Source organism: Chrysochloris asiatica, unplaced genomic scaffold, assembly GCF_000296735.1.
Source record: "Chrysochloris asiatica unplaced genomic scaffold, ChrAsi1.0 scaffold00033, whole genome shotgun sequence".
NCBI classification, from domain to species: Eukaryota; Metazoa; Chordata; class Mammalia; order Afrosoricida; family Chrysochloridae; genus Chrysochloris; species Chrysochloris asiatica.
This window is the reverse complement of record NW_006408551.1, coordinates 2,543,967-2,555,482: the sequence shown is the minus strand read 5'-3', so window position 1 is coordinate 2,555,482 and position 11,516 is coordinate 2,543,967. Positions and strand designations below refer to the sequence as shown.

The 11,516-nt window shown below is 43.1% G+C and overlaps 1 protein-coding gene and 1 pseudogene across 5 annotated transcripts in view; one reads left to right on the top strand and one right to left on the bottom strand.

Annotated features, from left to right (window-relative positions):
* Positions 1–3,789: 3,789 nt before the first annotated feature.
* On the bottom strand, positions 3,790–4,026 carry LOC102832078 (annotated as a pseudogene).
* Positions 4,027–6,611: 2,585 nt separating this feature from the next.
* The window catches only part of GLS2 (glutaminase 2 (liver, mitochondrial)), a 20,050-nt gene continuing 15,145 nt past the window's right edge, over positions 6,612–11,516 (top strand). For 3 of the 5 annotated variants that reach the window (XM_006859444.1, XM_006859443.1, XM_006859439.1), the window contains exon 1: positions 6,612–6,952. Coding sequence is in view for 3 of the 5 variants with exons in the window: in XM_006859439.1 (XP_006859501.1) it covers positions 6,771–6,952 (182 nt within the window). In the remaining 2 variants the exon portion in view is untranslated. Of the gene's footprint in view, positions 6,953–7,082; positions 7,196–11,516 lie in introns of those variants that run through there. The other 2 variants (XM_006859441.1, XM_006859440.1) reach the window with 2 other exon arrangements.

The following is an 11,516-nucleotide window of genomic DNA, read 5'->3' as shown; positions in this document are numbered from 1 at the left end:
TATTTCCTCTCTTATTTTTGTCTTCTATAGCTCCATTTCTCTGTCCCTCTTTTGTCTTTATACTTATTATATTCTTTATTTCTGGGTGCTGCATGTTTTTATTTCTCTTTACTATTTTCTCATTTCATTGTGGGCTTTTTGTTTATTCTATTTTGTTTTCATATGTATGTATATGAGAGGGGTTTTCTCTTTACCACCTGACAAGAGACTACAGTCATGCTCATCCAGCCCAGCCACAACCTTACTGTCTGTAGCTCCACCTACCAGGCAAAAGCCAATACCAGCCCCTATACCTACCACATGATCAATGATAGACAGCAGCCAGCACCAGCCAAACCTACCCTAATCTGAGGTGCACAAATGGTGAACAACCACAGTGTACAAACTTCCATTCTCTAATTACACCCACAGGATACAGTTGGTGAAAGCCTAAGAACAAATCAACACATAATCATCAATTAAATTCAAATATGACCGACAACCCCACAACTCTCCCAAAACAACAGACAATTTTAGTTCACATGAAGAAACAAGAAAGAATGGCTCAAACAAATGACCAAGTTGCAGAGCCAGAAAACCTTTCTAAGGAAGAAAAAATAATGGAACTAACTGAAAAAGAACAGGAAATTAGGTACCTTCAAAGAATTGGCAGAAAGATCAAGGAAAGCAAGGAGAACACAGAAAAAGCTTTAGAAGAATTCAGGGAAACATTACAAGAACAAGCAGACAAAATAAATGCGAATTTTGAAACAATACAAAACCCACAACTAGAAATACAAAAGATTAATACTAAGATCTCAGAAATACACAATACATTGGAAGGGCAATGGAGTAGATTGGAAGCAATAGAAGCCCGAATTAGTAAGCTTTAAGACAAATCACCTGATACTAGTATGCTAGAAGACCAATCAGAAAATAGAATGAGAAAATCCTAGAAGTTATGTGGGACATCATGAAGAGGAACAACTTATGGGTGATCAAAATTCCAGAACAGGAAGAGACATCAAAAAGTACAGAGAAAATTTTTGTGCAGTTGTTGTAAGAAAACTTCCCTAGCATCATGAAAGATGAGAAGAGAAGCACAAAAGAAGTTGAAAGAACTTGAAACAGGATAGCTCTTAGGAGAAAATCACCAAGAAAGATTATTATTAACTGTTTCAAAACCAAAGACAAGAAGAGAATCCTGAGAGCAGTTCAAAAAAAAAAGTTATCTACAAAGGAAACCAATAAGACTAAGCTCTGCTTTCTCAGCAGAAACCATGCAGGCAAGACAGCAATGGAATGACATATATTAAACTCTGAAGGGTATTCTTTGGACTGAGAACCAACAATAGCATATAACAACCTGAGATTACCATACATGACAACACCACCCAGAACCTCCAGATATGTTGTTGTTATTCAGTGCCATCAAGTCACTTCTGACTCAGAACGATCCTGTGTGGGGTTTCCGAGGAGCCAGTTGGTAAGCTTGAACTGCTGACCTTGCACTTCAAACCAACCTTTCTGTCCAGTGCCTTGCAGTGCCATACCAGGACTCCTTTCAGATATACAAATACTTAAAGTAAAACAAACCTACAAAACTGAAAATAGGGAACTAGAGATATCAATTTATAATGAAGTCAACTACAAAACAAAAAGAGGTAACAGTGTAGACACAGAACTTATAAATGTCAAGGAAGTAAAATTTATTTCAAGATAAAGCAGACTTCTAAATAGGGGGAAAAACTGAAAAAATTGCAGGATTACTGTGATTAACCCTGAAAATTAATACACCTGCAAATCAAAATAAAAAAGATTTAGTAAACATCACATACAGAAATGAAAATGGAATGAAAACCCAAAAACAAAATGATCTCAGCAAAGAAAAACCTTTCTTCATAAAAGAAATAATCTATGATGTCAACAGGGGGGAGGGAAGAAGGAAAATTATTCACGGGCTAGAGGGTATGTTCGGAGTCCTGGTATGGTGCTATGGGTTAATGCGCTGGACTGCAAAGTCGGTTTGAACTACAAGGTCAGCGGTCCCAGCTCAGTAGCTGCTCCTCAGAAACTCTATAAAGGGTTGCTATGGATCAGAACCAAGTTGATGGCACTTAACAACAACAGAGGGTATGTTAACATATGTTAACATGGGCAACAGAATAGGCAATATATAACAAGAGGGAGGTGAGTCAAGGAAAGATGAAGGTAGTAGAAGACACAGAGAAGAATGCAACAGTAAAAGTGAATAGAGGTAAATACTGTTGACTAGTGTGGTGCTGTTGAATCAGCACTACATTGCAAACCACGAAGTCATTGTTCAAACCTACCAGCTCTTCTCTGAAACTCTACACAGGGCCATTATGAGTTTGAACTGACTTAACAGCACTTAACAACAACAATAACAACAGATGGTATACATGGAGGGGATTGCAATCACTGCAATGAAGCAAAATATATGATTTGCTGAATGTAAAACTGATGATCTGCGCTGTAAACCTTCACTCAATTCATAATAAAGTTAAAAAAAAAAATGCTACCTACAAAAGACACACCTTAAACACAAAGACAAAAATAGATTTTTTAAAAAACAGAAAGAAATCAAATGATGTATTACATTAGGCAAATCTGCTGCATAAGTGTTCAAGAGCAAAATATATGAATTTGAGAACTAAGGTGCACCTGACCCAAATCCTGGTATCTTCTATTAATAGCCTCACATATATGTGAGGAGCTCTGGTAGTGAGTGGTTAGGAGTCAGTCTGCTGACCAGCTGTTCTGTGGGAGAAAGATAAAACTTTCTATTTCTGTAAAGATTTACAGCCTCAGAAACCCTATGCAGGGTCACTATGAGTCAGAACTGACTCCAAGACACACCACCATCACCATATGCATATGGGAGTCCTGGTGTGGTGCTGTGGGTTAATGCACTGTACTGAAAGTTTGGTTTGAACTGCAAGGTCAGCAGTTCAAGCTCACCAGCTGCTACTTAGAAACCCTATACAGGATTTCCTACACAGTCGCTATGAGTCGGAACCAACTTGATGGCACTTAACAACAACAGCCAACAACATATGCAAATGAAAGTTGGACAATTTATATGAAAGACCATTGAAGAACTGATGCATTTGAGTTATGGTGTTGGAGAAGAATATTAAAAGTACCATGGACTGCCAGAAGAACAAACAAATCTGTATTGGAAGTATAGCCAGAATGCTCCTTAGAAGCCAGGATGTCAAGATACTGTCTCTCATACTTTGAACATGTTATCAGGAGGGACCAGTCCCATCATGCTTGGTAAAGTGGAGGTCAGAGAAAAAGAGGAAGACTCCCTCAAAGAAGTATACTTTGGCACAGTGGCACAGTGGCAGCATCAATGGGCTCAAGTGTAACCACTGTGAGGTTGGTGCAGGACTGGGCAGTGTTTCATGTTGTGCATAGGATTGCTATCAGTCAGAATTGACTTGATGGCACCTAACAACATCATTAAGACCCAGAACTTCCTTAATAGAAGTCGCAGGAAAAGCCAAGGATACGGCAGCCCAAGGAATCCTGGAAGTTGAAGTCCCATTGATATTAGAACTGATAGAACCAGCCAAAATGATCACTGAAAAGAAACACCAGGGTTTCTAAGTAGTTCATTCTGGTTGGACACCCTACTGAGAATTTGCCTTTCTATCCCACATATAATGTATCAACACCCCCTGCCCCGCCCCCCGTGATTCTTTTTTTTATTTTTCAATCCAAAATATGTTTATTGGGATGGTTTCCCAATCATCTAGATTTGTGGTGCTTTTAGTAATGCTTTCATCTGAAGAATTGTCCTTCTGTAAGTCTTGATTTTCCTCCTGTACACTGACAGAACAGTGGAGCAGCCAACACACAAAACTACTGTTTGTGCATGGCTAAAGACCTTGAGATTTTATAGCATCCTGGGCATTTCACATCCCTGAAGTAGGAATTGGGGCTCTGCTCCAGACACTTCTTGTGTTTCCTCTTCTTATTTTCTGGAGAAGGATGAAGGAGATTCTTTGCAAGAGGCATGATGGCATGAGGAGGTCACCATCTCCAGAAAGGAACTCCCAGATGATTCTTACAGGTCCTAGCATGTGAAATATAGATTCTGATTCAGTATCTCTGGGTGAAAATGCAAATGATCAGCAGGAGGCACAACCTGAATGAACCAGTTTGAAATTATGGGTAAAACAAAAGCAAAATCACCCCATCTGATGGTTCTAAGTCAAACAACAACAACAACAAAACACCAAAAACCTTCCAACCCTAACGAAGCAAAGGAGAACTGCCTTTCTAGAGAACATACCAGAGTACAGTTTTGATACTTATTTTCTCTTGATTACCCTTGATAGCTAGTGCTCATACTTCGGACATATTGTCAGGAGGGACCAGTCCCGGGAGAAGAACATCATGCTAGGAAAAGTGGAGGGTCAGCAAAACAGAAGACCCTCAATGAAATGTATTGGCTCAGTGGCAGCAGCAATACGCTCAACCTTAACAAGGACTGTGAGGATAGCACAGGACCAGGCAGTGAGTCTAACTACAACCCTTAGTACTCATTTTAATCTTAAAAGGAAAAGGAAACAAGGTGATGTTTGTGATAGGGCCAAAACTGCCTGAAGAGATAACTCCAAGTACTAGATCATAATGTTCTTATAAAATGCTTCCTTCAGGGATGGGGTAATTTCCTGGAATAATTCAACAGTTACATTTTGGGAAGGGCTAGGAAGAGAGCCTTGTAGCCAGAGACTTTGGTCTAATTCCTGCCCCTGCTGCTTATTAGCTAGTTTTTCTTCATTAAAAAGTCCTAATTTCTAAGTCTTACCGAGTCCTGGTATGGCGCTGTTGGTTAATGCGTCAGACTGCAAAGCAGTTTTGAATTGTAAGGTCGCGGTTCAAGCTCACTACCTGCTCCTCGGAAACCCTATACAGGGTCGCTATGAATCAGAATCGACTCGTCTGCACTTAATAACAACAATTTCTAAGTCTTCATTTTCTGGACTTCAACAGAGAGAAAAATAAACTCTTTAAATAGTTGGCATAATGTGGGCACTCAAAAATAGCTGTTATTTGAGGATCATTCCCACCCCCTCCATACACAGAGTAGACAGGGATGGGCAACTTGGACATTGGCTACACAAAATGCGGGGGTTACAAAGGCAAGAAGTGACTGGCTTAAAGCTTTCAAGAGGGAGCCTAGATCCAGAGGTTGTGGAGGAAGGTAGAATCTCCACTGAGTAGTATCCAATCTGTATGAGCGGGGCTGATAAAAGGAGATGCGGAAAGGTCTCTTGTGATACAATAGTGAATAATTATTATCAGGACTGATTGTGAGGGTTGGAAATGTAAAGGTAGACGTTTTGTAGCAAAAGGAGGGGAGTGATTGACTTTGTAGTCCAGGAGCAGAGGTCCCTGGGACCATCAAGGGAGAAGAGTCGAGAACAAACGGAACCCCTACCCATAGAAGCAGTGATGCAAGGGATGGAGGCAGAGAGGGATGACATGGAGAGATCCAGAGGCTGGGGACTTTAGACCCAGGGAGTGAGAGGGGCTGTGTCAGGCTTGCAGGGTATACCCTTTGGTTGGTTGATGATGCGTGGAGGGGATTGTAACCATGGCAATGAAACAATGTACGATAGGATGAATGTAAAGCTAATAATGTTCTCCCATGTAAACTATCATATAATTCACAACATTAAAAAAAAAAAGCTATTATTTATATAATGAATCTCCACTAAATATAGATGCTGGGTTTGACGGTGTGGAGCTACAATATGAATGCTCTCCTAACATAAAATTCCTTAATGTGTTTCATTTTCAAAATTTTTTGTACATCACTTCTTTTCAGGGCAAGAATATAAAATGTAAGCCAAAAACTTGGGTGCACTTAACATTTTCATGTGCACTGTTTTATTTTAATGTTTATACTTTACAGACAAGACAAGAAGGCACACAGCCACCAAATAAATGGCAAGTGACAACCTAGAACCTAAGTATTCTAACCACCAACCTGGTGGCACCAAAGTGCGCAAGAGTTGTCTTGGCCCGAGATTCATCACTACTGCCTCTCAGTGACTAGTCCTGTGTTTTGCCCTCACCTTGCAGTGCGTGGTGGGTTCTGACCTTCGAATGACAAAGATAAAGAAATGGCCACCTGAACAAGGCTCATTCTTATCCTTTGAGCCCGAGGTGTCGCTCTCTTCTCTACCCAAGAGAATGTCTTTTTTCTTAACCCGCACCCCGTCCCTGTGTGTACTCTCTGGGCATCTCAGCAGCTCAGCCTCAGCTTTCCCGCCCTCGGCGGCGTCTGCTAGCACCACCGGCCCTTGGGGACCAGAGCCTGAACGTATCCAAAGACTTTTTTCGAAGCCCCACCACCTTGCTCTCATTGGCTTCTCTTTCTAAGCCACACCCCTAACCTCCCATTTTCCCCGCCCCCAAGATTTTTGCTTCCTCATTGATTGGACTTTGGTCTTGTCCATTCTGACTCTGACACTACTTGTTTCTCCACCCCACTAGCTCACCTTGGGTTCTCTTCTAGTGCTTGCACCCCTTCCCCGCCCCCGTCTGAGGGTATGGTTGCAACCTAGCTGTGGCCTCAGCTTTAAAAATATCAGCACACACACACACCCCATGGCCCCTCCTTTCCATCTCCTAGGCTCAGCTTTCCATCACAAAGCTCCCCCCACCTGGTCTTGTTCCACCTCCTCCGCCCACAAACCACAGCTCAGATGTCCTAGGTTCTTGGACTGAGCTGGAGGCGCGTTAGGGGGATGCGCTCCATGAAGGCTCTGCAGAATGCCCTGAGCTGGGCGGGCAGTTACTGCCGGCGGGGAGGCTGGGGTCACCTAAGTCGGAGTCCCCTCCTCAGCGGGGGTGTCCGGCACCATCTCAGTGAGGCCGCGGCACAGGGCAGGGAAACACCGCGCAGCCACCAGCCGCAGCACCAGGATCAGTAAGGCTTGGGGGACAGGGGCTGGGGCCAGGCTCTCTCCCACTCCCACAGTTGTTTTTGCTGGCTTTCGAGTTCCCTTCGTTCAGGAGCACACCTCTTCTCTCCTCTCCTCTTCGCTCACTAGCCTGCGATGCCTTTTCCTTTAGATTTGGGTCTTTGGGTACGCCGCGCTCGGGCGGTAACGTGCCGACCGCCCGGAAGGGCGTTTGGGCAGGCCGATCCTCGGGATGGTGCTTGTGCAAGGTGCGTACTTAATGGGGATGCAGTGGGCGCGGAATGTTGCTTTGTACACTTGTCTGAGTGTAGGGCCGTGTCTCGTCCCTGGTCGTGTGTATTTTAGGGGGTGCGTGGCTATGGAACAGCTTCCTGCCTTGGGTCCAGGGTATTTTGAGGTATCTGTATGGTGTGTCTGTATTTCTGCGTGTACTCTGTGTGTAATGTGTGATGCGCGTGTATTATTGGTGAGCAGGTACGTGCGTGTGTCGTTTGCGTATGTGCTGGTGTGTGCGTAGTCAAGGCTCCCTAATCTGTACAATAAGGTTTTCCCATTGGTTGTTGAATGGGGGAAGATATTCATAGTTGGGGGGGGGGGCGTCATAAGACGCAAACTTCCCATAACCGTTATTTGTGCAGCTCAAGCTTTCTAATTTAAAAGGTTCTTTTCCCTTGGGCGCATATTCCCCGACAGGCCAAGCCTCTATCACCATACTTGGTGGCAGGACGTCTTTTCTCCCAGACACATTCGGAGCTGAGCAGGAAATCTTGTACTCCTAACAACACCAATACAGACACTGCCCTAGCAGCCCCTGCCCTAGTATAGCAGGAACAGGAATTCTACCAAATGACATTCAGAAAAACATACACATTGTAATTAAAGTAGCTTGATAGTGACAAGCACTACCTCACCACCACTGCAGTCCCTGCCCTGACAGGAACAGACCAATAAGATATTATTTATTAACAATCATTATGCTGTACTTTTCCATCAGCCTCTTTTCAAGGAGTCTTGGAACCTTTAAACTTTAATGGATAAACTCTCCCTCCTATTCTACTCTCTATCTCAACTCCTTCATAATGACCACTGGAAAGAGAAATAGTGGTGGGATAGAAAAATGTTCGAACCTCTGTCATGGGTTTAATTGTGTCAACTCAGTTAAGCTATGATTTTCAGTGGTTTGACAGTGATGTAATTTGGCAGTTATGCAATGATGCACTCATCCCCATGATGTGATCTGAGGTGTAAGGCATAGGGTGGGATGCAGCCTCCTTGCTCAGGTCACATCCTTGATCTGGTGTCAGGGTAGTTTGCCTGCTGTGTGGCCCGCATTGCCTTTTATCAGGAGAGAGAAGTGAGTAGAGAGACCTCAATACTGCCAAGAAAGAAAAACCTGGGGAGGAATGTGTTCTTTGGATCCAGGGTCCCTGCGATGAGAATCTTCTAGACCCAGGGAAAGACTGATGCCAAAACACATGGAAATCTCCAAGGGATACTAGGCTCACAGAAGTGGAAAGGAGACAAAATTCCCCAGATTTGACACAGAGAGAGAGCCTTTTCCTAGAGCTGATACCTTAATTTGAACATCTAACCTCCTGAACTGTAAGGCTAAATAGAGAATAAATTTCTGTTTGTTAAAGTGATCCACCTGTGGCATTTCTCTTATATCAACATTAAATAACTAACACAAAATTTAGTACTAGGAGTAGGATACTGCTCTAACAGATAACCTTAAATGTGGAAGCAGTTTGGGAATTGGATAATGGGTAAAGGTTGAAAGAGTTTTAAGATGCCAAACAGTAAAAGCCTGTATTCCCTTGAAGAGACTGCTGGTAGAATTATGAAAGTCAAAGGCTAATTCTGGTGAGGACTCAGATGGAAGTGAGGATAGCTGTAATACCAGAGACAGTGCAGATGGCAAGAAGCAGCCACAGAGAAACACTGGCAGTAAAACCAGGAGACTGGCGTCAGCGTGAGGGAGCCAACCTAAGGAGCAAGAGGGCTGATGGCCTTTGAGCAGGAGGCTTCCTAGCAGAGTGGGATTCCTCTGGGAACTTGTCATCTGAACTAGGCTTGCTGACCAGAGAGCTGAACACCAGAGACTTACTGAAGTAGTGGGGGGTACTTATCAGTAGAGGCACTTATCAATAGAGCTAAAGAGCTTTGTAACTCTTGCCCAAATAAGGTAGAAACTGTACCCGAGAAGCCAAAGAACTAGGAAGCAAAAGCTAAAGTAATACAGAGCATGGGAAAACAGAGCTGCTAGTCTCAACAAGGAGTTCTGGTAGCAATAGGGCTGCGAACCGCAAGATCAGCAGTTCGAAACTACCAGCTGTTCCGTGGGAGAAAGAGGAGGCTTTCTGCTCCAGTAGAGATTTACAGCCTTGGAAACCCTGTACAGGGTCGCTATAAGTCAGACTCCATGGCACAAAACAACCATCACCACCACAGTCTCAAAGGGTAGGACCATAACCTCTGGGGTCTCAGTGGGTGGCTTCATGGCCTCTGGGGTTTAAGAGGGTGGGACTACAGCCTCCTAGGTTTCAAAGAATCAGATCTTCACCAACTTGGCTTCCAGAGTGTGAGGCTGCCATTCATGACTGCCAGGTGTATGAGGCTAGATCTGCTGCCCAAAGCTGAGGAAGTGGGTTTTCCATGTCCAAGAGACAGAAACTTGAACTAAGAGAATGGGGCTGCCCAAAACTGAGGGAGCAGAGTTGCCATCCCAGTGGGCCTGGAAGTTAGAGGTGAAGACCAAAACTAAGGGGTCTCTACCCAGAACCCAGAGAGAATAGCCAACACCCATGATCTAGAGGGCAGTGCCACTGCCTAAATGATGTCAGAGAACAGAGGGTTATTTTCAAGCCTTGAGAGCTAGTACAAATGTTTCTACTGTTTTTGACTTGCTTGGTGCCTGTTATTCCTTCTTTTCCTCTAATCTCTCTCCATTGGTAAGAGAAATGTTTGCCTTGTTCCAATTCTACCACTGTACTTTGGAAGTAGATAACTTGTATTCTAGATTCACAGATGTAGAGGAATTGTGCCACAGGATAGAATTTGGACATGGAGTTGATTTCTTTTCAGATGATAGGATGGGGTTAAAATGTTTTATATGTGGCAAGGACATGAATTGTGAGGTGGCAAAAGGGTGAAATGTCATGGATTGAATTATTGTTAAGTACCATCGAGTCAATTCTGACTCATAATGACCCTATATAGGGATTCTGAGGAGTGGCTGGTAGGTCCAGTGCTTACCCTACAGCACCACCCAGAAGTCCTGGATTGAATTATGTACCCCCAAAAAATATGGATCAGCTTGAGTGGGTCATGACTCTCAGTGGTTTGGGAATTATGTAATGATGTAATTTGGCAGCTAAGTAATAATGTAGTAATAAAATAATCATTCATTATGGTCTGATCTGATATGATCAGCCAATCAATTGTAAGGGTCCTGATTTGATGTTAGGGGCCCTAGGGTGTTGCCTGCATCACCTTTTATCTTTCAAGTGATAAAAGGAGAAAGACACTTAGCAGAGAGAGATCTTAGTGCCACCAAGAAAAAAAAGCCGAGAGTGAAGTATGTCCTTTGGACCAGGGTCCCTGCGATGAGAGCCTCATAGACCCAGGGGAAGCCAAGTGCTAAGACATGTGGATACCTCCCAAGAGATGCTGGACTCACAGAAGTTGAAAGGAGCTATGGCCCTTCCTCCAAATCTGACAGAGAGAGAAAGCTTCCCCATAGAGATGGCACTCTGAATTTGGACTTCTAGCCTCCTACACAGAGAGAATGAATTTGTTTGTTAAAGTATCCATTTGTGGTAATCCTTTTATAGCAGCACTAGATAACTAAGTCAATCTCTCTTACTTACCATGATGAGATGGGGACCTAGAGATATCTCTGGTTCCCCTAACATATTTCCTTAATCCAGTGGAGTCAAGTGGTGATGGTATTTTTAGGGAATTCCTGCAAATGTCCGCCTGTCTTCTAAGAATCTCTTGATAACCTTGGACTTGTACTCCCTGTGCAGAAGGGGTTGAAGAGCACAGGAGAGGAATGGGCTCTGGGAATGTGACCCCATAAGGGAAAGCATTCATGTTTCGAAGGCAAATGAGGGCAGCAGAGAGAGAATACCCTGTTATTAGTTTTTGTGGGTTTTGTTTAATATTTAACTTGATTGGTTTTCAAACCATTAAAGAAAAACCAAGATAAATACAACAGACTATAAAGAAGAAAATAAACATAATATTAGAGAGAACCAGTTACTACTGTGATACATATCCACATATGGTCTTCTTTATTCATTGTCCAATTTTTACATGCATATGAAGTTACTAAAAAACACCATGGCTTGGGTCAGGCACAACTTTGTCCTCAAACGCATTTGCTCTTTTTTTCTTTTAAAAAATGTTTTATTGTGAATTATGTGATAGTTTACATGGGAGAACATTAGCCTTACATTCATCCTATCGTATGTATATTGTTTCATTGCCATGGTTACAGTCCCCTCCATGCATCATCAACCAACCAAAGGGTATACCCTGCAAACCTGCCCCCATTCCCTTCCCCCC